Here is a 26,166-nt window from a genome sequence, read left to right as displayed (position 1 = left end):
TGGAAAGGGAGAAATTGAACAAGCTGGAGTATTCCTGGCACAGGACAGATCCATAAAAAGGCTCTGAAAAGGTAAAGAATTTTTTTTTTAAAGAATATATTCAATAAATTTGCCTGAGGGAAACAGGAGGAAACTGAGAACAGAGAATAGATCAGAGGAAAGGAAGTGAAGTAATTTGGGAAAAACCTGGTTGAATGTTTAGAGCAGTGAGAATTTTTAACCTGACTCATTATTATAGTGAATAATACATGTAGAGGGGGAGAGAAAGGAAGAGGAAAAAGAAGAGAAAGGGGGAGGGTAGGGAAAGAAAGAGAGAGAGGAAGGGGGAGAGAAAGGAAGGAAAAAGGAGGCAAGGGAAGGAGAGGGGAGGGAAGAGAAGGGCCAAGAGAAGGAAAGGTAGAGGAGGGAGAGGGGAAAACAAAGAAGAGGAGATGAAGGAAGGGAAGGAAAAGGAAGAGAATAAAAGAGAAGAAAAAAGAAGAGAAGACAAGAGAAGAAGGCAGTTCAATGACCTTGGTGTCAGAAAGACTTTAGACTATGTGGCTATAGGCAATTCATTTAACTTCTGAATGATTCAGGCATTTATATGACTATAACTTGCAGAACAAGTATTGATCTACCCAGTAGGGATTTCATCTGTAATTTGTAGTTTTACAGAGCTATGTAGAACCCTGGGAGGTTAAGTTAAAGCCAAAATTCTGATTATCTTTCCAAAGCGTGAACACACTGGTGAGTGGTACACACCTCAAAGGGCAGACTGCCTTAAAATATGGATACTGTGAGGTAGAGAGTGAATCTAGGGGTGTTAGCATAGCGATGTTAGAACTAATTTACAGAGACTTTGCCATTCTAATTTAAATGCCTTCTCCCTTTGTCCCTGCATTCCTCTGGAGAGTGGACTCCTACTGGTACATTCTTTTGGAACCTCCATTTTGAGGAAGGTCCCAGACCCACCATTCTTTATTCTCTGAAGTTCACTACCATAATGTCAAGTGAATTCATTCTCTTCCTTCCTCCTCATTCACCCCCTTTCAACATTTTTTTTTAATGTATTGTCTTCCCCCTTTAGAGTATGATACTTGAAGGCAGAAAGGGTCTTTCTTTTTAGTTGTATTTGTATCCCCAGTATACAGCAAAATGCCTGGCACATGTAATGACCACATTAGCTCTCATTTTTAAGTACACTGCTATGTGTAATCTTGGAGAGTGTAGTAACACCATTGCATTCTCCTGGTACAGTGACTATGCCTTCTCATCCCCACCATTCATCTCTTTTGCTCATTGTAGTGCTGACACACAAGATCCTAACCTGTGAGCTAGGCAAAAAGAAAAAGAAAAACAAAAGAAGAAGAAAAGGATTAATTTTTTAAAATTTACAGTCTTGGAGAAGCCTGTAAATTCTACAAGAGAGAGTTGTGTTGCAGTCTTGGAGCCTGGAAGTGAGTAAGTTGCTACAGACCAGGTTGGAGATGACCATGGCTTTAAGTCACTGGAGAGATAAAAATAAAGAGACAAATCCATGAGATACTATGAATCAACCAATCAATCAACAAACATTTTAAAAAACATTTTCTTTATTCCAACACTGTGCTAGGTGCTGGAAGATACCAATACAAAGAATGAAACAACCCGTACTCACAAGAGACTAATGGAAGGAAAAAGTCACAGAATTTTATAACAAAACATACAGTGTTAATCATTGTGTTTAATGATTATTAAAGCAATACAATTAAGGGCTAAAAATGACAAGAGAGACCTGAAAGGCTTTCTATTTAGAAGATATATTTAGTATTCATTCATTCACATGGGTCTGCCGGCTCAAGAATAATATACGTTTATGTTTATGACTGAACAAGTTGTGATATATGATTACGATGGAATATTACTGTGCCATAAGAAATGATGAGCTCCATGATCTTAGAAAAACATGGAAAGATTTGCAGAAAATGATGGAGAGCAAAATGAGCAAGTACAGTAACAGCAATTATTTTAGAGATAACTTTGAAGAAATGTCATTTTGACTATTATAAATACCCAAATTAACTACAAAGGACATATGAAGGAAGACACTATCTGAATCCAGAGAAAGAAGTGTGTAATAATGGGAGTTAAAGATCTTCCCCACCCATCAACAGGTCTCAGGTGGAGCCCATCAAGGGAAGCTTGATTAGGGGAAATCTGTTTTGTAGGAAGGCTCACATCTTTGGTTAATTGTTAATGTGGCACTGGGTCATGATACCTTCTGGCTCTGAAAAGTGTATATATACTATGAGGTGAGGTTTTGCTTGGGGGCTTACTCTTTGGAAGAAGGTTTGTGTGCAGATGAGACTCTGACTAGTCATTAAGAAGCCCCCTCCCCCATCCCACCCCCATCTCCCCTGTGCTTTGAAAACCCAGATGTTGGTGCCTCTCTCTCTGGTAACTATGTATGTATGTAATGGTCAGACAGTTGGATTTGTCTGTTGATCTGTGATGTATATACTGCTTATGTTCAGACAGTTAGAAGCCCTGTCTGTTGATCTTTATTTCTCTGCTTGTATTTTCTCTGTTGGCATATATGATTAAAGAAGACTATGACCTCTCAAAAGTTGCTTTCCTTTTAGAAAAGCAGATGTAAGAACCCATGCCAGCAGGTTACACTGGATGTGTCAGGGTGCTTGCTGCTACAAAGTGCTAAATAGAAGTATGTATAGAATGATTATATACTGCCAGGCCTAGAGGCCTGTGGGCTACCCGAGTCTTCTTACCTCACCTCCCGAGGTCTTCGGTTGGCCAAACTGGATGCTCGTATGAGAGAAAGGACGTTCCAGAGTCGAACAAGGGTTGAGCTTTATTTCAGGGTCTAGTTACAAGTGCAGGGGAATTCTTCCTTAGGAGGGAAAGAGAATGATCTCCCAAGGAGGCAAAGATCTTACAATAAGAGATTGGAAGTAGAAGTATAAGCGGGGAGAGAGGGGGAGGGGAGAGAGGAGAGAGGAAAAGCGGAGCCTTGTTGTCCTGTCCGCTCCGCGCCCCTCCGCCCAAGAGAGCTTTCAGGCTTTCCTGATCCTACTTAAACCCTCCAGCAGCATAGTTTGCATCTGAATACTGTGCTGTTAGATAACAATAGTGTGCCCAGATCCAGGACAATCTCGAGGGCGGGGAGAGCTCTCTCCCATCACATTTCTCACGGGAAGAGGAGGAAATACACGAGATAGCTCGGTTCACCTCGATTCCCAGCCGTTTCCTGGGGGGTCTCGTGAGAACTCTAAGATTTAGAAGTTCCCACCTTTACCTGCCCAAGACTGTCCACATGGAATTGAACTTCCAACCCTAGCATCATACATATACATATGCACACACATACGTATTTGTGTCTAATAGTAGCCATCTCTAGAGGTGCAGAAGGGAGTGAAGGGGGGGAAAAGAAATTTATATGACAACTTTATTATATATTTGAATGGAATAGCAAATTGTATATAGTATATTTGCAGTTTCATGTATAATCTTTTTATGTCATGTCATGATAATGCTTGTTTTATCCCATAAATTAAAAAAATAATAATATTCTCTTAATATTGTCTGGGACTTGAGATTAGCTTGGAGAATTTACCATAACTCAAGGTCTAGTTCTTTATTTCGATCTGCCTACAGGAAAATTCCACTTGAACTTCCAATTATCACTTCAAATTTACATTCTAAAACTCAACCTCATATTCCCATCCTAACTAGATCTCTTTCCCAACCATCTAATTTTCCAGTCTCCAAGGAGTTATATTTATGTTCTTTACTTATTCTTGCTAAATTTATCACAGATCCTCTTGATTTTTCCTTTGCTATTTTTCTTGGAGTTATCCCTCTCTTTCTGTCCATTGGCACTGCTATCATCCTGTTCCATGTTTTCGTGACTGAATTATTGCAAAAGCCTTTTAACCGGTCTCCTTTCTTCCATTATCTCCTCTCTCCAACCTATCCAGCACATTGCTTCCAGATTAGCAATTAGGTAATTTTACTATCTCCAAACTCTATTGTTGACAATTCATTCTTTATAGTTTCCCAAAGTTATCTTTCTAATGATTACTTAGTCACAGGTTTATCAGACCACTTAAGCTCAAAAACCTTCAATATTTTCTCATTAACTAATAGATAAAATACAAATTCATTAGCATGGAATTTAAGGTTCTAATGGACTTTCCAGTCTTTGTTCCTTCTGTTTTCCTTCACATCCTCCATGCTCCAGTCTAAACAGACTACTAACTCTTCCCTTACTTCTGACTTTTTCTGTTGGCATGTTATCAACCATCCCTCTATCAGACTCTTCCCTGCTCCCAATCTCTAATTGTTCACATCTTTCCTCTCCCTCAATAACTGAGCTACCAATTAGCCTGTCTTGATCTTTCCTGCTAGTCAGAAATCCTTCCCTTCTTGAATTTCTCAGACTGTTCTGCTCGCCCTTTCCTTCATATTTAATCAATTTCTAACTTGTATCAAAAGTTATTTGTGTTTATGACATCTTTTCCTCCATATACCCACTGTATTATAAAGTACTTGAGGAGAAGAATTATTATTTTTCACCTTTATATTCCTAACATCCAGAACAGTGCCTTACACGTAGCATTAATTTAATAAATAAATGCATGTTGAACTGAATTAAATTTAAATGACTAGTAGTTTTTTTCTCTCCAAATAGATTGTAAAAATTCGGAAGTCAGGCAGGCAGGCAACAAGCATATATTGAGGAGTTACAATACACCAGATGCTGTGTTAAGTACTAGAAATTATTTTAAAAAAAGAAAAGAAAAGAAAAGAAAACCAAAAAACAGCATTCCCTGACCTCAGAGAGAATTCATTCTAATGTGGGAGACAACATGTAAACAACTAGGCACATACAAGATATGTACAGAGTAGATGAATGATAATGTGAAAGGAGATAGCCCTAGTAGCTGGGAGAACTAGGGAAGACCTTCAGTAGAGGTGGGCTTTGAACTGACACTTGAAGAAAGCCAAGGAAGAAAGCCAAAAAGCCAAGGGATAAGGGGATAAAGGATTCCAAGCAGAGGGGAAACGGAAAGTTGTCTTTGTGGAACTGGAAATAGGCCAGTTTATCTGGATCGAAGAGAATGTAGTGGGGAGTAAAGTCTAAACTGACTGAAAAGGTAGAAAAGGGGCTGGATTATGAAGAGCTTTAAATGCCAAACAATAAAATACATTGTTATGCTAAAGGTAATAGGAAGCCACTGTAGCTCATTTAGCACAAGGGTGATATAAGCAGACTTACACTTCAGAAAAACCACCTAGCCAGTTGAGAGGAGGACACATTGAAATAATGAGAGATTTGAAGCAAGGAGGGAGACCAGCTAGAAAGTTAAAGCAGTAGTACAAGCAGGAGGTGATGAACTAGGCTTGTATGAGAGCAGAGAAATGTTATTAAGACAGAAAGGACAAGGTTTGGCTACAGATGGGATATGTGAGGTTAAAGTGAGGACTTAAGAATAACATGGTGGTTGTGAGCCTGGGTATCTAGGAGGATGGCTGTGCTCTCAATAGTACAAGAAAATCGTAGAGTTTGGTAGAGTGTGATGGTGTTGGGCAGGGAAGGAATGAGATAATGAGTTTAATTTTGGACATGCTAAGTTTGAGATACCCATGCAATATTCAGTTTGAGTTGTGCCTGAGGCATTTGGAAGTGGGAAACTAGCTTAGGAAATAGACTAGGGCGGAATATGAAAATCTGGGCATCTTCTCCATAGAAGTGTTAATTGATCCCATGGGAGCACCAACTTAGGTGCGAGGTAGTATACAGGGAAATAGGAAGAGGGCAGAGACTATAAGCTATAGGTCCTTGTATTCATGCCAACAGTGAACACCGGGTTGACAACAGGAGGTAAATAGAGATAGCTGTGCTGTGGTATAAAGAATACTGGATGTTGGACCAGAGGACTTTCTGCTGCTTTCCATTTCTGCAAAGTTGGGAAAGTCATGTAAACACATGGGGCCTCCTCTGTAAAATCAGGGAGCTAGACTGGAGCATCTCGAAACATCCTTCCAGCTCTAGATTCTATACCTACACACAGTTGATACTTAGTTGATAAAACGAACGTCGTCCCGGCACAGTTCCTTTCTTGACAGATAGCTGGAGATAGCACCTCCGAGTTAGCAATTTTATGAGTCTACAGCTCTAGCAGCTAAAGACTCCAGCAGCCTTGTAAAGAGGCCCTATTTGGCAAACCAAAGAGATTTCTTCTACTTTAAAAACAAACTCAATAGCCAAGCCAATTGAAGATTTTATAAAATGTAAAACTTTCAACAAAGTCCAGAGTTTAACCCCCTTCCTCCCCGAAGGGACCATTCATTTACCTTCAAAAATGACTAAGTCCTAATATTGAGATGAATAGTGATGGAGTTCAGTGAAGAACCCCGGGAAAAATACGGGGAGAAAAAAATAGGAAATGTACACAGGGAAGGGTCCCTACTTCAGAACAGCTGTTGGACCTGGGAAGGGGTCGGAGGAGTGACCCCTCCTTCCTCACTCCTATTGGTTCTGCTTCTCTGAGGTTGATTGGGTAGATGTCCCTTTCCCCTCCTCTCTCCATGCCCCCTTTGGCTCTCCTCCCCGATTTCCCCGTTTGGAATTTTCTAAACTGGAGGCTTGTAGGGGCTGTTGAGGGTCTTCTGATTACAGCTCAGCCGCGGGCGTCACCCTTCCTGTCTCCTGCTGGGGACCCCGCTCAGCTTCTAGGTCACTGAAAAGTTTGGATTTGGGGGTACCTTACTGGGACATGATGTCTCCCAGGGATCTTAAGAGGAAGAGAGGGGAGATGACTGCATGGACGCGGGTTGTGCTACTGCTGCCCTTGGCCCTACTTCTGCCCGCCGTGCCCGGGGACTGCCTGAGTAGGCAGGAGCTCTTCCCTTTCGGACCCGAGCAAGGGGACCAGGAGCTGGAATCTGGGGACGACTCCATCTCCCCAGCGCTAGAGCTCCGACTGCCGATCCACTTCTATGACAAATACGATGTCTCCTCCGTCTATGTGAGTACAGTCCTCGTGTGTGAGTGTGTGAGTGTGTGTGTGTGTGTGTGTGTGTGTGTGTGTGTGTGTGAGGGTGTGTAGGTGTGTTGGAGTCGGAGTATAAGGGAAGATGGGGAGCGAGAGAGGGGGGTGGTGGGGGATGTTCTGGGCAAGGGAAAGGGTGCTTGGAGTAGAGGTAAGATCCGACGTGGGGAACTTACAGACCCAGGCGCCAGGGGAAGTGCTTCTGGGGCAATCTCTGGGCCTAGTGTGAGGGGAAGCCCTAGGGTCTCGTTTACACCCCTCGGGTTTGTATTTTCGGCGCCTCCACTGCCTCCTGTGCGCTGCTCCCATTCAACCCCGGCTTTGCCTTCCTCTTCACTTCTCCCAGAGTATGTGTCTTTGGGAGTTGCCTCTCAGCTGGTTTCCGCCCTCTAGGGAAGAAAGGGACTTGGGGAGCCACACTTTTCTCTACTTTGGCATCCCTATTTTATGCTGCTACCCTTGAATTCCAGACCGGAATTTGCATCTCCTCCAAAAGAAAGGGGGATTTAGCGCCTGGGAACTTTGCTTGTAATTTTTCCATTGTCCTGTTAGTTTGGAGGAGGGAGCACACGACCTTCTCTGTACAGCTTGTACTCTGTACAAGCCCAGGATTAAATCACCTCCATCAGAGTTCAGCCCTGCATGGCCGAGAGCTGAGAACCCACAGTCTTGCTCAAATGCCACATGGTGCCCAAAGCATAGGAGGTCAGGAGTGCTGACACGAAGGGATTAAACCTCATTCTTTGCCCTTGGGTAATTAACTTGCAGAAGAAATTTCTGTGTATTTCCAAGGACTGATTTCGGAGGCTTTTTGTATGTGGCTTTCAAGGTATCTCTTGGCAATGATTCACCTCCCTAAGTAGGCTTATTTTAGAGCCCAGACAGCAGTATAATGGACTAAGAGAACCCTTGTGATCTAATTTCCTGTTGCATTGTGTGTGTGTGTGTTCGTCCCTCGTTGCCAAAGAAGATCATACCATCAGAGAAATAATGACATGACCATTGTAGACTTTAAAAGAAGAGTGAAATCAGGCAACTTTTAGAGCTCTAATGAACTTCATGTCTGATGACAGAAAATCTGTCCAGGCTTCTAATAAATTCCATATAGAAGTTGGGTTTTTCCCCTCTGTGAAGTGTTACTGATCTCAGCCCAATCTCATCCTTTTCCTCTCCCCTTCATGTGGATTTTACATTTATCGTATGTGTTCCAGAAGTGGGGAAACACACGTACCATTGTATCCTGCCTGTTAAATGGAAATGTTTTGTGAGAGGACTGGTTGAACTTTGCCTTTGACAACGCCCACGTGTAGCTTTTCTCCTTTACATAAGAATGCTTAAGTCAAGAACTCACAGAGAAGGGACTCTAAGCAGGGCTTTATTAGAGAACCCTCTAAGAGTTCTTTCTATCTATTGTACTGCTGTCGGGTCTCTAAAATAAGCCTATTCAGGGAGGTGAATCATTGCCAAGAGATAACCAAAAGCCACACACCAAATGTCTTGGCATTAGACCTAGAAAGGGACCTTAGAGGTCGGTTACAAGGTCTAGCAGATAGCAAGTTGGGTCTGGAGTCAGAAAACCTGAGTTCAAATGTGACCTCAGATGCTTACTAGCTGTGTGATCGGGTGAGTTATTTAATCACTGTTTGCTTCAATTTCCTGAACTTCAAAATAAAGATAATAATAGCACCTACCTCAATAGGTTGTTGTGAGAATTAAATGAGATAATATTTGTAAAACACCTGGCACATAATAAGAGTTTAATAAATACTTTTTTTCTTCTTTCTATCACAAAAGTAGTTTTAAATCTGTAAGGGACTTTAGAGGTCACCCAGTGTAATTCTCTCATTTTATAGATGGAAATTCTAAAGCCCAGATAGGTTACGTGACTTGCCCAGGGTTACCAAATCCAGGTCCTCTGATTCCAGATCCAGTATACTGGTCATCTTGTCTAACTCTTTCATTTATAGATGAGAAAGCTGAGGTTCAGATCATTCTACAGATGACATATAAAGCTTTAAAGTTTGCAAAGCACTCTGGCTACATGATCTCATTTGACTCTCATAGCAACCCTGGTCTGCAAGTACTTACAGATAATATCATCCCCGTTTTACTGAAGAGCAAATTAAGGCAATTAGAGGTTAAGCATCTTGCCTAAAGTCACAATGTCAGAGGCAGAATTTGAACCCAGGCCTCTTTTTATTTGTGTGGCTTATTCTTTGTGTGGCTCCAATTTGCCTTTTTGCCATGGCATTAACCTAAATATCTGGGGATCTCCTAAAGACTTGGAAACAAGCTCTGGAATTTGATTGTTTCCAAAATAAATTCCAATCATTCAGTTACCCAGATAACTGGGTAGGTTTTTATTTTTTGTATATATGTGAGAGAATTCCAGACTCCTTTTTGGATATTGGATTGTATATGTAAGAACTAAATATTTTATGAGCAGTGCTGAAAGCCTTTTGGGACCCTGAGAGGGAAGAGGGTAAGGTTGCTCATTTATTCTTCTCTACTCTGTGTCTAGATCTCTTCTAGGAGTGATCTAGGCACATTTACGATACAATGAAGGAAGTCCTTATACTCAAGACATTAACAATTTTGGTTGAGAAGATTCAGCTAATACATTACTAATATATAATGGTCTCAAGTACAGTAAGAAGTCATTGTAAGAGTTGGTATGGATTGGAGTAGTTAGGGAAGTCTTCATATAGGAAGAGAGACTTAAGAAGGATCTTGAAAATAAGACTAAACTTTAAAAATATCATGGAAGGGAGAGGCAGAGAGATCAGTATAAGCAAAAGCATAGAAGCAGAAATAAGTATGTCAGGCTGTGAGGGACAGTGAGGACTGATTGTTCCTTTAAGGGACATCAAAGATCTTCTAATTGAACTCCTTCACCCCAAGGATAAAGAAACTAAGGCAATCTGTCCAAAGTCACACACCTAATAAGTAGCAAAGCTGGATTCGAACTTATACCTTCTGGTCCCTGATCTAAGGTACTTTCTACATTTTGGAGGATTATTAGAATATGAGATTAGGTAGTTAAGATGGAGTCACTTGATGAAAGCATTTGAAAGTCAGGGAGAAGAATTTGGACTTGTGAGATAGGTTGTAAGGGAAGCATATTAGGTCCTAAAGACAAAATGAAAGCAGTGTTTTAGGAAGGTTAGTTTGGAAGGGGTGTCTGAGATGCACTGCAGTGGGAAGAGACAGATGGTAGGGAAGCTAGGTGAAGACTGTTGGAGTAATCTGGGCCTAGATCCAGGGAGTGGTAATGAGGAAGAAAAGGAATGTTTGAATCCTATATACATTTCAAAGAAAAAATGACACAACATAAAGACAAGCTAAATTTAGGAAACGTGTCAAAGATGGTCTCATTTTGGGAATGTGAGAAGGTGTAATTGGAAACAGGCTCTGGTTTCAGAAGAAAGGTGAATTCTTTTTCAGACTTAAATTTAAGGTCATGCATGTTTGGACATTCAAATGGAGGTGTCCTCCTGTAGGCAGTTAGAAATATGGACCTTCCAGTGAGGTTTGCAGAAAAAGTTATGAGAGTCGAAACAATCATATATTTAGTGTTATTTATGAAATTACTTAGTACAAATCAGGTACAACATTTTAGGCTTAATATAATGAAAATTGAAAGCAAGGAAAATTTAATTAGGCAGGAAGCATGGTTTGTTAGAAAACTTAGTTTGAAGTCAGAGGACATGGTTTAGGATCTTGGTTTTATTATTTAGTAACTGTGTGACCTTGGGAAACTCATTTAACTTTGGGTCTCATTTACTTATCTGTAAAATGAAGAAGTTGCAGTAGATGGCTCCTAAGGTCCCTTTCATCTCCACATCTACAATCCTCTGAAATAAATCGGAGTGATTAGCCACTTTGACACTCAGCATTTTCTCACTGAAGAATTCAGTAGGCCCCTACATTATATTGTTCTAGTGTCTACACAGTACCCCATTCTATGAAAATGGAAGGTCTAAGTTCAATCTCCCTAGTGCATGCTCAGCAGATGTGACCAGCTGTTGTTTGGACACAAGCCTTCACATGAAGGAAAAGAGGTCATGCCTGGATACTCATTCCTGAGTCAGATCACTGAGCCACTGAAAATGTCATATGGGATCTGCCACCTTGATCAGTGGTCGGTGATAATAGGTCAGTAAGTTTGATTTTATTTCCTGGGAAAATTCTAGAATGGATCATTAATCATCAAAGAAATGATTAGTGAACATCTAAAAAATGAAGTGTTAACTACAAATGGCCAAGATAGCTTTATCCAGAAGAGGTCATGCCAGGCTAACCTTTTTCCTTTTTCCCCCGATAAGGCTATGAAACTGTCAGATGAGGGAATCCTATGAATATAATTTATCTAGATTATAGAAATATTTTCATAAAGTATCTTATATTACTCTGGTGGAAAAAGATAGAGGCTAGATTATAATATACTTAGATAAAATTTGAACTAGTTGAATAGCCATATTCAAAGAGCTTGTATGAAATTAATGGTTCAATATCAACTTGGTCTGAGGTTTCCAGTGGGATATCTCATTCTTGATCCTGTGTGTTTTAACATTTTTGTTGGTGACTTGGCTAAGACGCCAACATAAATTGGCATATTGTTTAGTCATCTTTCAGTTGTGTTTGATTCTTCATGACCCCATATGAGGTTTTCTTGGCAAAGATACTAGAGTGGTCTGCCATTTCCTTCTCTAGCTCATTTGATGAATGAGGAAACTGAGGCAAACAAGGTTAAGTGGCTTGCCCAGGGTCACACAGCTATTATCTGAGGCCAGATTTGAACTCAGAAAGATGAGTCTTCATGACTCCAGGCTCAACATTATTATTCATTGTGTCACATAGCTTCCAGGTCTGAGGTAGTACTATTGTGCAGTGTTATTATTCAGAGGAAATATGGCACAGTAGATGAAATGCTAGGCTTGGAATCAGGAAGACCCGTATTCAAATCTTGCCTTTGACTCCAGGCCAAGCATTCTACCTATCATGCCACCTGGTTATCCATCCATCCATCCATCCATCCATCCATCCATCCATCCATCCATCCATCCATCCATCCATCCATGTATCCATGTATCCATCCATCTATCTATCTATCTATCTATCTATCTATCTATCTATCTATCTATCTATCTATCTATCTATCTATCTATCTATCTGATTTACAGAAGATTCTAAGGCAAGAGAGATAGCTAGTGCACTGTACGAAAGAGAAGAGAGTCAAAAGATTGGGCTGAGTCTAAACAAGATGAAATCCAATAGGGACACATATAAATTCTTTGACTTGGATACCACTCCAAGTCAGTAATTCTGTGGGATGAATGCCCCCACAATCCATCTTTGAAAGGCTGAAATCTATTGGTTTCCTATTTCTTACCCTCTTTTCCCTACTTCTGACTACTGTAACTTCTGTTCCTCCAAAGTATAAGCAGAAGATAGACTATTTTCATTACGCTGCAAGTCATTTTCCACATATTTCTCCCATCCATAATATCTATTCTAATATCAACTTCTAAAGAATTTTGTGGGTAATGTTTTTCAGATTAATTCCTTTTAAGTCATCACAGTCACTTCCTAAATCTAGGATCTTATTATATCTCTCCTACTTTGCACATACAGAATTTAGAGTTCAAAGGAAACAGTTTAACTCTGTTGTTTAATAGCAGAGAAAACTGAGGCTTAGTGAAATTAAGTGCTTTGTCCAAGGTGACACAGATCATAAGCACCAGAGCAGAGTTTTGAATCTAGGCCTTCTATCACTAATATTTTCATCAACTGTAATAATGATGTTTTGTTTTAAAGTTTGCAAAGTATTTTACATATCTTATTAGATTCTTTTTTTAAAAATTTTTGAATTTATTTATTTAACTTTTAACATTCATTTTCACAAAATTTTGGGTCCCAAATTTTCTCCCCATTTCTCCCCTCCCCCCACCCCAAAACACCAAGAATTCTAATTGCTCCTATCACCAATCTGCCCTCTCTTCTATCATCCCTCCCTTCCCTTGTCCCCATCTTCTCTTTTGTCCCGTAGGGCCAGATAACTTTCTATACCCCATTACCTGTATTTCTTATTTCCTAGTAGGAAGGACAGTACTCGACAGTTGTTCCTAAAACTTTGACTTCCAACTTCTCTTCATCCCTCCCTCACCACCCATTCCCTTTGGGAAGGTAAGCAATTCAATATCGACCATATCTGTATGGCTTTGCAAATGACTTCCATAGTAGTCATGTTGTGTAAGACTAACTATATTTCCCTCCATCCTATCCTGTCCCCCATTGCTTCTGTTCTCTCTTTGGATCCTGTCCCTCCCTGAGTGTTGACTTCGAATTGCTCCCTCCTCCCACTGCCCTCCCTTCCATCATCCCCCCCACCCTGCTTATCCCCTTTACCCCCCCTTTCCTGTATTGTAAGATAGGTTTTCATACCAAAATGAGTGTGCATTTTATTCCTTCCTTTAGTCGAATTGATGACAGTAAGCTTCATGTTTTTCTCTTACCTCCCCTCTTTTTCCCTCCACTGAAAAGTCTTTTGCTTGCCTCTTTTATGAGAGATAATTTGCCCCATTCCATTTCTCCCTTTCTCCTCCCAATATATTTCTCTCTCATCGCTTAATTTCATTTTTTTAAAGATATGATCCCATCCTATTCAATTCACTCTGTGCTCTCTCTGTGTGTGTGTGTGTGTGTGTGTGTGTGTGTGTGTGTGTGTGTGTAATCCCACCAACTACCCAGGTACTGAAAAGTTTCAAGAGTTACAAATCTTGTCTTTCCATGTAGGAATGTAAACAGTTCAACTTTAGTAAGTCCCTTATGACTTCTCTTTGCTGTTTACCTTTTCGTGCTTCTCTTCATTCTTGTGTTTGAAAGTCAAATTTTCTTTTTCAGCTCTGGTCTTTTCATCAAGAATGCTTGAAAGTCCTCTATTTCATTGAAAGACCATTTTTTCCCCTGAAGTATTGTACTCAGTTTTGCTGGATAGGTGATTCTTGGTTTTAGTTCTAGTTCCTTTGACTTCTGGAATATCCTATTCCACTCCCTTTGATCCCTTAATGTAAAAGCTGCTAGATCTTGTGTTATCCTGATTGTATTTCCACAATACTTGAATTGTTTCTTTCTAGCTGCTTGCAATATTTTCTCCTTGACCTGGGAATTCTGGAATTTGGCCACAATGTTCCTAGGAGTTTCTCTTTTTGGATCTCTTTTAGGAGATGGTCGGTGGATTCTTTGAATGCTTATTTTGCCCTCTGGTTCTAGAATCTCAGGGCAGTTTTCCTTGATAATTTCATGAAAGATGATGTCTAGGCTCTTTTTTTGATCATGGCTTTCAGGTAGTCCCATAATTTTTAAATGATCTCTCCTGGATCTATTTTCCAGGTCAGTTGTTTTTCCAATGAAATATTTCACATTCTCTTCCGTTTTTTCATTCTTTTGGTTTTGTTTCGTGATTTCTTGGTTTCTCATAAAGTCATTAGCCTTCATCTGTTCCATTCTAATTTTGAAAGAACTATTTTCTTCAGTGAGCTTTTGAACCTCCTTTTCCATTTGGCTAATTCTGCTTTTTAAAGCATTCTTCTCCTCATTGGCTTTTTGAACCTCTTTTGCCAATTGAGTTAGCCTATTTTTCAAGGTGTTATTTTCTTCAGCATTTTTTGGATCCCCTTTAGCAAGGTGTTGATGTGCTTTTCATGCTTTTCTTGCATCTCTCTCATGTCTCTTCCCAGTTTTTCCTCCACCTCCTAAACTTGATTTTCAAAATCCTTTTTGAGCTCTTCCATGGTCTGAGCCCATTGAATATTTATTTTGGATGTTTGGGATACAGAAGCCTTGACTTTTATGTCTTTCTCTGATGGTAAGCATTGTTCTTCCTCATCAGAAAGGATGGGAGGAGATATCTGTTCACCAAGAAAGTAGCCTTCTATAGTTTTATTTTTTTTTCCCTTTTTTAGGCATTTTCCCAACCAGTTACTTGACTTTTGGGTCCTTTGTCAAGAGTAGGGTATACTCTGGGAATCTGTGAGATCTCAGTTCCTCCAACATGGCACAATCAAGTGTGTACCGGTCTGGATGCAGAGAGGGATTTTTATGCCTAGAATCTTAGCAGATACCTCTCCACAGCCACTTGGCCTCCAGTTCCCAAGTCAGCACTAGGGGTTGATTTTCAGATAAGCTGAATGGGCAGGGCCTCCATTCAGTGTGAGACAAAGACCAGCTAGGCCAGGGCCTCCACCCAGAGTGGAGGCAAGACTCATCTCTTCAATGCCCCCAGGGATTTTTACACTCCAACAATGGAGCTTCTGCATGGGCTGCTGTGCAGGCTCTGTGGCTGCTACCTGCTGCTGGAGGTATGGGAATGCCCTTCTCCCTTCCTGGCCTATTGGTTAAACCCCATCACTGACCTTTGGTGCCTGTGGGCCGAGGGATCTGAGGCCCTACTACTGCGACTGGAGATTCCGCCCCTGAAGAGTCCTCCTCCCAGAGTCTCGTCGTGCCGCGCCGCCCAGAGCGCAGTGCCACTAGGCCAAGGTTGGGCTGGGCTCTGTGCTCAGCTCCTCCCAACTGACATTTCCGTGGGCCTTTCAGGTTACTGTGGGCTGGAAATCTCCTCCACTCTGTTGTTCTCCACTTCTGCTGCTCCAGAATTTGTTGAGAGTCCCTCTCTACAGGTATTTTATAGGCTGTGGGGAGGATTCTGCATAAGTGTGTCTGTCTAGTCCACCATCTTGGCTCTGCCCCCTCATCTTATTAGATTCTTACAACAACACTATGAGGTAGGTGCTATTATTATCTCTGTTGTACAGATAAGGAGACTGAGGCTTTGAGGGAGGATTTGAACTAGGTTAGTCAGTCAATAAATATTTGTTAAGCACCTTCTATATGCCATTCTCTGTGCTAAATGCTTGGGATAAGAAGGCAAAAGACTGTCCCTACCTTCCAGAAGCTCATAATCTAAAGAGGGGAAGACACACATAAAAGAAAGAAGAAAAGAGGAGAAAGGTACTGAATACAGGGACATGATGAAGGCCAGAGGAGCACAGCCAGGTGAAAAAGGATGAAATCAATGCCTTTCCCTGAGTGTCCTCCTTAAATGAAGGATCTAGGAAGATCTCCCTAATGTCTACCTTACACTCAGAGGGAGGGAATTTTTCAAGTTGAAGAATTTACCATCAGTGCAGTAGATGACCTTGATGCCGTGTTCATCTGCATTGAAAGTACTTAACAACATGGCAAAAACATCATGCTAAAAAAGCATGGGAGCAAGTACACAGCCCTATTTCACTGTATTGGTGACTGGAAAAGCATGAGAGCATTGTCCATCATCCAGAACTTGTGCAAGTATGCCATCATGAAAGTGACCTACAACACTGATGGACTTCTCTGGGCAACCAAATTTTGACATAATTTTCCATAAGCCCTCATGAGTGATGGTAAATTCTTCAGCTTGAAAAGGCTAATAAAAGCTAAGACCAAAGTGGAAGGAGTGTTGGTTCGTGATTTTCTGTTTGCAGATGATTGTGCACTTAATGTAGCCCCTGAAGCTGAGACGCACCCAAGTATGGATCAGTTCTCTGCTGCGTGTGCTAACTTTAGCCTAACAATTAACACCAAGATAACTCAGATGCTCCATCAATCACCACCATATCCATACTATCCATATGTGGAACTATCCGTTACAGTAAATGGAGAAGTTTTGAATGCGATGGATAAATTCACGTACCTTGGTAGCATACTTTCCAGGGATGTACACATTGATAATGAGGTTGATGCACCCATTGCCAGAGCTAGCTCAGTATTTGGGAGACTCCTGAGGAAAGTATGGGAAAGAAGAGGTATTAGACAGACTACTGACCTGAAGAGGGAGGGAAGGAGCCCCAAGGGCAGGGGTAGTGACTACAGTTATTCCTGACTCCAGATCCAGCACTCTTACCTATGATGCCATCTAGATGCTTCCTAATTAGTTTCTCTCCTACTGTTCTTCCTTACTTCAATCCATCTTTCTACAGAATTGCTAGAAACATCATTCAGTTGCTTATTACCTCTCAACTAGACTATGGCAGTAATTCCCTGATTTGTCTTTCTGCCGCTAGCCATTTTCCTCTCTAATCCATCTTGTCAGATTGATATTCCTACAGCACAAATCTGACCATCATTCTCACGTGATCAAGAAGCATCAGTGGCTCATTATTACCTTTAGAACAAAATATAAGTTCCTTCCTGTGATATTTAAAAAGCCTTTCAGGCTCAGGCATTAACCTAGCTTTCCAAGCTTGTTTCATATTAAACTCCTCAAACATTCTGTGTTTTAAAGAGGTGATTGATGAACATATAGAAAGGGAAATAGTGATTACAAAGAATTATCCAGAACATATCATGCCATACTAACCTCATTTCCTTTTTTTGACAGGATTACTAAATGAGTAGATGAGGGGAATGCTTGGATATAGTTTACTTAGATTTTAGCAAAACTTTTGACAAAGTATCTCATATTTTTTTTTGTGGGGAAGATGGAGAGAGGGGAATAGACAATAATCAGTCAGTTAGATTTGGAATTAGTTGGACTCAAAGAGCCATTGTTAATGATTCAATGATATTGTGACAGGAGTTCTTCTGTGGAGTATGCCAAGTAATTTGTCCTTGGTCCTGTGTTATTTAATGTTTTTATTAATGACTTAAATAAAGGCATAGATGCATGCTCTTTAAATTTGCAAATGACATAAAGCTGAGAGGACATGATAGTTGTCTTCAGTTGCTATAATAGAAAGAGCACTAATTTTGGAGTCCAAAGATCTCAGTTCATATTTTAGTTATATAACTTACTGTCTATTGTGGCCCTTAAGTTAAGCCACTTAACTTAATGGGACTTCCATTTCGTCATCTGTAAAATGATTGGGGTTAGGCTATGATCTCAAAAGTCCCTTCCAGCTCTATGTCTTTGATTCTGTAAAAATTTTGAAGATTGCTTAAAGTTGATAGTACTTATCTGTACCTTTGCCCCTCTAGGACAAATGGGTGGAAGAAGTAAATTTAGCTGCAACATAAGGAAAAACTTCTTAATAATTAAAGTTGTTCAAATATAGAAAGGGCTGCCTCAAGGGGTAGTGAAGTCTCTGTCACTGGAGATCATCAAGCAAAGGATTCATGATCATTTATCAAGTATTTTGTAGAAGGGCTTATTGCTCAGGTTTGACATCTGAAACCTCTTATAACCCTGCGATTCTGTAATATGACACTTGGAAGAAGTTGGAAGAAAGGTACAAAATATTGTAATTTGCTCTTATTCCCCTTCTTCCTTTTCTGTCTTCTCTCCTTATCTCCCTAACTAGACTATTGGATTTAGAGCTCAAAGGGACCTGAGGGACTGTATAATCTGATCTCTTCATTTTACAGACAAGAAAATTGATACTAATAACAGATAACATTTACATAGCACTTATTCTATGCCAGATACTACAAACACCTTAAAATATTATCTCATTTTTCCTTACAACAACCTGGAAGGGAGATGCTGTAATCATCCCCATTTTACAGTTGAGGAAACTGAGGCTAACAGAGACTAAGTGTTGCCCAAAGTTATGTGCCATTAAAATGTGAGCTTTTCGAGGTCAGGAACCATGTTTTTGCCTTTCTTTCTACAGTACTTCTAGAACTTAGCAGATTGCCTCTCACACAGTTAAAGTTATGTTTGTTGATGTTGATATAACAGGTGTCAGAGCCAGGATTCAAACCTGGGCCTTCTGATTCCAAATGCAGTGTTTTCCCCCTTTACATACATTCCCTGGTTTCATTGATTGTCTGTTCACTCTAATGACTTGCATTTCTGAAGACACACCATATGCAATTTCTGTACTCTTGTTCAATCCTGACTGGGTAGTCTCAATTACTTTGGTGGGTGGGGGGTGGGGGGGCTTAGGTGTCGGTGAATAGGGAGTCTGAGGAGTGTTGAGTTTTTGTAACTTCATTTCCATTCTGGATTTGCCATGAAACTAAATGTATTTGTTTCATTGACCATTATATTGATTTGAAACTAAAGAAAACAAAATCTCATTTTAAGAATACATATGCTTATATTTAACTTCCTTTAATGTTTAATTTAAAGAAAAACTTTGAGACTGGAAGTGCCTTTTAAAAGAAAAGGACAACCCTAGTCCATGTTGTCTGACTTCTTAGTGGTGGCCAATTGGATTTAAACAATTGTAAAATAAGTGACTCCAGCTGTTAGCCATTAGACACTTATGTTTTCAGCTTTTGGATCCTTGACCTATGGAAGCAGGGTGAAGAGCAAATATTGCTTAAAGGTGGTTTAGGATTGTTTATGCATGTTTAGTAAAATTTCATTAATTTTGATAATTTAGACAAGTTAAAGTTTAGCTTTGCTAAGGAAACCCGGTTTTGTGGTATAAATTAATACAGTAAGCTAGATTTTAGGGCACTTTAAAATGCTAAGAGAACAAATTATTTACAAATATGTTGAAAGAATGCATTTTCAGATGACTACTATTTTCAAATAATTTTTATTTACTCAGTAAAATTAGTCTAGGACCGTTACTAGATGTACTTAGCTTCTTCAGGTGATATTTTACTAGGTGCTTAATTTTTCTTGAGATGAATAATGTAGTAGAAAGAGCACTGATCTGAGTCAGAAACTGTGGATTTGAAGCCAGTCCCTGATACTTATGAGGTGCATAACTCTAAGTCAGTCACATTGTCTTTCTTAGACTTTTCCTCATCTCTAAAGCAGGGATACGTTGTATGCTACCATATTTCACCACATAATCGTCATAGATTTTATGCCAATTTTTTTGCAAAAAAGTGGTATGCTACTATTACGTGAAGCTTTTAAAAAACTTGTGCCAGTATTACTTAAAATAATTTATTATTTAAACTGTCTTTTGTGCAAGATTAGGATGTACAGAATATTTATGAATATATATTAAAATTGGGAAGATGCAAGTCTTACCCTATCATGTGACTTACTCACTTGCCTGCCTGTTCCCCTTGTGCCTATGGCTCTTCATTCAGTTGAGTGACAGTACCATACTGCAGCATTCTAAACAAACCACACAAGTCAGCTTCCAGAAATATACTGATAATGCTTGTGCTCTGAGAATTCTAGGCTCGATGCTCACACTTCATGAGAGATAAATACACATCCATATGCCATTGATGAATATGTTACTGCTCTGTTGGCCTTTTAAGTGGTATGACAAACAGAAGTATCCTATGTGATGATTATATGACGAAAGGTTATAAATCAATTTATGGACTGAAAAAATAGGGTGCAATGATTATGTGGTGTCGATGATTATGTGGTGAAAATAGGACTGTATCTCACTGAGAGGCAGCAGGATGTAGTGGATCAACTCCAGCCTTGAAGCCAGGAAGCCCTAGGTTCACATTCTACATCTGACAAATATTACCTGTGTAGCCCTGGACAAATTCTTAACCCCTTAGGGCTCTAGGCAACTTTGAGGCTATCAGTTGCAGAGAAGGGGTCAACTAACCTTGCTTGGTTGATCTCTTTTGATTACCAAATCTAATGGCCTTTTCTCAATTCTTATCACTATTGACCTTTGATAAATCTTTCTCTTTTCCTTGATATTCTCTTCTTTCTAGATTTTTGTGACACAATATCTCTTATTTTCCCTCTTACCTGTCTGACCTCTCTTTTTCTGTTTGTTTTACCAAATCTACATCCTGGTTGTGCCTCCCTACATGACCCCAGAGCTCTTGTCCCAGACTTTCTTTTCCATTATGTCATATTATTTTTCTGGATGATTTCATCATTTCCCATAGATTCAGTTATCATCTCTATACTAATGTTTCCCAGATCTATTTGTCTAGCCCTCACTCTCTTGACCTCCAGTGTCTCATCACCAACTGCCTATTGTATATCTCAAATAGAAAGTGCCATAAGTACTTTTAACACAAAATGACCAAAACTGAACTCATCTTTGACCCCAAATCTTCTCTCCTTCCGAACTTTTTTAACAGCTGAGGTATGGTATGAAGATAGTATCACCATCCTCCTAGGCACTCCGCATTTCAGTCTGTTATCTTGCACAAGTCAAATTGGTCTTTCTAAAGCAAAGGTCTGACAATGGTGTCCTCCTATTTAATAAACTCCAGTGGCTTCTTATCACTTCCAGATCAAATATAAAACCCTCTGTTTATCACTCAAAGCCCTTCAAAATCTGGACGCTTCCTACATTTCAGTCTTCTAAAACTTTAACCATGCTTATGGACTCTTTGAAGCAGTGACAGTGGTCTCTTTCCTATTCCTTAAATTAGACTCTCCATTCCCTGGCTTCAGGCATTTTCACCGGCTGTCCCCCATATCTGGAATTCTCTCCTCATCTCCATGTCCTAACTTTGTTGATTTCCTTCAAGTCACATCTAAAAATTCTATAAGAAGTCTATTCCAATGTCCCATAATGCTAGTGCCTTCCCTTTGATTATCTCCAATTTATTATATATGTATAAACAAGCCACACACACGTGTGTGTGTGTGTGTGTGTGTGTGGCTTCTTTGTATATAGTCATCTGCATGTTATCTCTCCCTTTAAATTGTGAGCTTCTTCAGTAGATCCTTAAAAAAAAATCCAAATTGTTCTTTTTATCCCCAATGCTTAGCAAAGTGGCTGGCACTTATTAAATATTATTAAATAACTGTCTGCAGATAATCAGTAACAAGAGAAATACAAATCAAAACATCTCTGAGGGTCAATGCCACATCTATCTGATTGTCAAAAAATTTAAAAAAATGAAAATGGAAATTATTGAAGATGCTATGAGAGGCGTGTGTTTGTCCTTCATTGCCCAAGAAGACCATACCATCAGAGAAATAATGACATGACTTGCACTTGACTTTGTTTTGAGTGAGGGAGGGTTGTGCAGGTCACCAGCCTCACTTCTCCTCCAAAGCCATCTGTATCCAGTGACCAGATATTCATCAGGATGACTGGAGATGACCCAGGATGAGGCAGTTGGGGTTAAGTGACTTGCCCAAGGTCACACAGCTAGTGAGTGTCAAGTGTCTGAGGTGAAATTTGAACCCAGGTCTTCCTGACTCCTGCACTGGTACTCTATCCACTGCACCACCTAGCTGCCCCTGGCTGTGAGAGGACAGATATACTGATGCATATTGGTGGGGCTGTGAATTAATCCAAGCATTCTGAAAAATGATTTAGAGCTGTTCCCAAAAAGTCATTATTCTGTGCATAGATTTTGCCCTACTAGACATATACTACCAAAGAAGTCAGAGGGAAAGTACCCATAGGTACAAAAGTATTTATAGTAGCATTTTTTAATATTATGAAGAAGTGGTATTTAAATGTAATAGAATATTATTATTTTGTAAGAAACAATGAAGGGGATATATTCAGAGAAACATGGGAAAACTTTCATGAACTCATATACTGAATGAAGTGAACAGAGCCAGGAGAGTGTCATAGAGTGAGTACAATAATATAAAAGAAATCAACTTTGAGAGGCTTAAGAAGTTTAATTAATGCAAAGACCAATCATTACTTTAGAAGACTGATGGTACAGTGTGCTTCCTACCTCTTGGTAGAAGTCTGATGGATTAGAGGTGCAGAATGGAACATACATTTTTAGATAAAATTAATTGCATTTTTGTGCTTGACTATATTATTTGTTACAAGGGAGGTCTTCTCTTTGGAAGGAGGAAAGTATGTGGTCAGTGAGAATTCTATCACCACCAGCCCCCAAAGGAGAAGAAAATATCATAGGGCTATGGGATCACAGATTTTGAGTTGAATGGAACTTAGAAGCCATCTAATCCAAACCCATCACTTTGCAGATGGGGAAGCTAAGCCCAAAGAATGACTTGTCCAGTGTCACACAGTAATAAGTGGCAGAGTCTGAATTTTGAGCCCAGATCCTCAGATTCCATGTCTAGTATGCTTTCCTCTTAGAAAGACATTATGGCATAGTGGAGAAGGTTTAAGGTAATGAGAAAAAAAGCATTCATGAAATATTTAAAAAATCAAAGAGAGGAAAAGGAAGTTTAGAATGGGACATGGATAAATATCTTAATATTTATTTTAAATGTTAATATCATATTCAATTTAATGTAAGGATTGGGACAAAGTAATTATATATATTATCTCATTTTATTCTCATAACCTCCCTGTAAAGTAGGTAAAGTTGTTGTTATTAACCCCATTTTCTGGATGGGAAAACTGAGACTCAGAAATTTAATATGCACTTTAAAAATTCTGTTCTATAAGTTCACAGTTCCACACACAGTCTTCTTTTTTTCTGATCTTAGTCTTTTGAAATGTTCATGTTCACTGATTTTTTTTAAAAGTTCATAATAATAAAAAAAACCCTGAGAAGCCAGAAATCAGAGATGAAGAGGGAGAGAATTTCAGGCATGGAGGAAAGCCATAAAAATGTTGGAGTTGGGAGTTGAGAGATGGATGGTATTGGACAAGGAATAGCAGGGAGACAAGTTTCACTGAATTGAAGGGCATCATGAGGGAGTTGGGGGACTAAGACACAAGAATATTAGAAAGGTAGAAGAAAGAGAATTATATCATTGGTAACTTTGGAGAGAGCAGTTTCAGTTGAATGATGATGTCAGAAGCCACAGTACAGACCGTTAAGAAGAGAGTGAGAGGAAAGGAAGTGGAGGCATTTTTTCATATGGTTATTGATAGTTTACTCTTCTGTTTTTTGAGAAGTACCCATTCATATCTTTTGGTCATTTTTCAATTGGCAACTGTTCTTATGTATTTCTATTGATTCCCTATATATTTTGAATATAAGACCTTTAAATTTCATCTTATTAGTTATGATTACTCTTCTAGTCTGTTTAGATATTCTGTCATCCAACTTTGTTCTTCCACATTTTGTTTTGTTTTGTTTCATTAAAGAGTCCATCCCTCGACTCACTTCTAAGAGATCATTCACTGAATGGGCATTACCTCACTCAAAGTGAGAAACTGAAAAGACCTTAGACTAAAAAGGCCAGAGTCTCTCATTGCATCTTGGACCATCTCCAGTCATTCTGATGAATATCTGGCCACCAGAACCAGATGGTTCTGGAGGAGAAAGTGAGGCTCGTGACCTTGCACAGCCCTCCATCACTCAAATTAGAGTCAACTGTAAGTCATGTCATCATCTCCCTGATGTCATGGTCCTCTTCAATAACGAAGGACAAACACAACCTCCACATTCCTATCATCTTTTTCATGTAGGTGTTCCTTCAAATGATACCAATTGCAATCTCTATATATGCTTTCTCTTCCCTGTTCGTGGCCTCCCTCAAAAGTCCATAAAGGTCTATCTAACATTCAGGAGCCTTTCCTCTAAGTATTTTGACATTTTCTAGGTCCCTATGCAGTATAACAACTCTCTGTTATTCCTGTTTCATTACATGATCAGCTGACCTCTTTCTGCTGGTCATACTTTTCCTGGATAATTCTTTTGTCACTTCTTTTTTTGCACAAGTCCTTGTAGGTAATTCACAAACTGCTCATACCCACCACAAAAATATCCTTTGCCCTTTGAGTCACTTACAATTTTGATTCCTTGGATATTATGGTGTTCCATGATTTTCACTCTTATAGCATCGTTGAAAGGCTATTAGTGTTTGAAACATGGGTATTTGTACCTGAGAGCATCTTGGGAATGGTCAAAAGTTGTGTGCTGTGCCATTTCCCAGAGGCAATGCAACATCTCTTCTTTAGGTTCAGTTCTGGTCACAGTTCGTGAGACCCCTACAGTGCTTGTCCAAAATATATGTATTGATATATTAACTTGGTGGACTGCTCACTCAAGCACACATTGTAGACTTGAATAATAGGTATTCTATTTGGTTCTTCGTATTTGACTTGTTAGGTTCTTCTTTTGAATGGCCACATACTTCATTATCTTATTACAGCCTTCAGTCAATTGTGTGACTTACAGTCAGCATGTTTTATTGTAGCAAATTGTATATGAGTCTACTTGTTTCATTTTCATCAAGAATAAAGTTGGTAAATATGTAGATCATTTTCATAAAGAGTTTATAGAGATGAAAAGGTAGTTACATGAGTCAGTGGTTATTATGCCCTATCCATTACTATTTTGCAATAATATTAAATCTCTTTTTTCTAATCATTCATTATCTACCTTTCTTTGAAATATCTTGAAAATATATTCCTCAGTACATTTCAAACAGGATCACTTCCAATACAGTTTTCTTCTATATATACTTGACCTGGTTCAGCCATTCTTTTTTACTTCAGCGTATGAAATGGCATTTCCATTTCCTCTGTGAGACAATGTTTGTAAAGTACTTTGTAATTCCCCAGAGTCGATCAGCTATTACTTCAGAACACATTTGGTCCTGAGGTGTTAGAGTGCTAATGTTGTGAGTCCATTGTCATCAATAAGGAGAATAGATGGCCTTAGAAATTCTGACAATTTTTTAAATGTTTATTTATTTATTTTTAGTTTTCAACATTCATTTCCACAAAATTTTGAGTTCCAAATTTTCCCCTCCTCTCTCCCCTTCCCCTACCCCAAAATACCATGTATTCTGATCACCCCTTCCCCCAATCTGCCCTCCCTTCTATCACACCCCTCCCTTCCCTTATCCCCATCTTCTCTCTTTTCTTGTAGGGCAAGATAGATTTCTATACCCTATCACCTATATTTCTTATTTCCCAGTTGCATGAAAGAACAATTCTCAACATTTGTTCCTAAACCTTTGAGTTCCAACTTCTCTCCCTTCCTCCCTCCCCACCCATCCCCACTGAGAAGGCAAGCAGTTCAATATAGGCTATATATGTGTAGCTTTGCAAAAGATTTCCATAATAGTCATGTTGTGTAAGACTAACTACGTTTCCCTCCATCCTATCCTGCTTCACGTTAATTCTATGCTCTCTTTTGACCTTGTTCCTCCCAAAAAGAGTTTACTTCTAATTACTCCCTCCTCCCATTTGCCCTCCCTTTTATCATCCCCCACCCCACTTATCCCTTCTCCCCTACTTTCCTGTAGTGAAAGATAGATTTTCATACCGAATTGAGTGTGTATGTTCTTCCCTCCTTCAGCCAAATGTGATGAGAGTAAGCTTCACTTTTTTCCTCTTACTTCTCCCTTTTCCCC

General features: G+C 39.5%; 1 protein-coding gene across 1 annotated transcript in view; it reads left to right on the top strand.

Moving 5' to 3' along the window:
* The first annotated feature begins 6,464 nt into the window (after positions 1–6,464).
* NID1 (nidogen 1) overlaps positions 6,465–26,166 on the top strand; it is a 113,537-nt gene continuing 93,835 nt past the window's right edge. The window contains exon 1 of the mRNA XM_072647546.1: positions 6,465–7,010. Coding sequence (XP_072503647.1) covers positions 6,759–7,010 — 252 coding nt within the window. The 5' untranslated portion in view covers positions 6,465–6,758. The remainder of the gene's footprint in view (positions 7,011–26,166) is intronic.

This window comes from Notamacropus eugenii, chromosome 2 (assembly GCF_028372415.1).
Source record: "Notamacropus eugenii isolate mMacEug1 chromosome 2, mMacEug1.pri_v2, whole genome shotgun sequence".
NCBI classification, from domain to species: domain Eukaryota; kingdom Metazoa; phylum Chordata; class Mammalia; order Diprotodontia; family Macropodidae; genus Notamacropus; species Notamacropus eugenii.
Note: the sequence above shows the minus strand (reverse complement) of the source record. Positions and strands in the feature narration are given on the sequence as shown.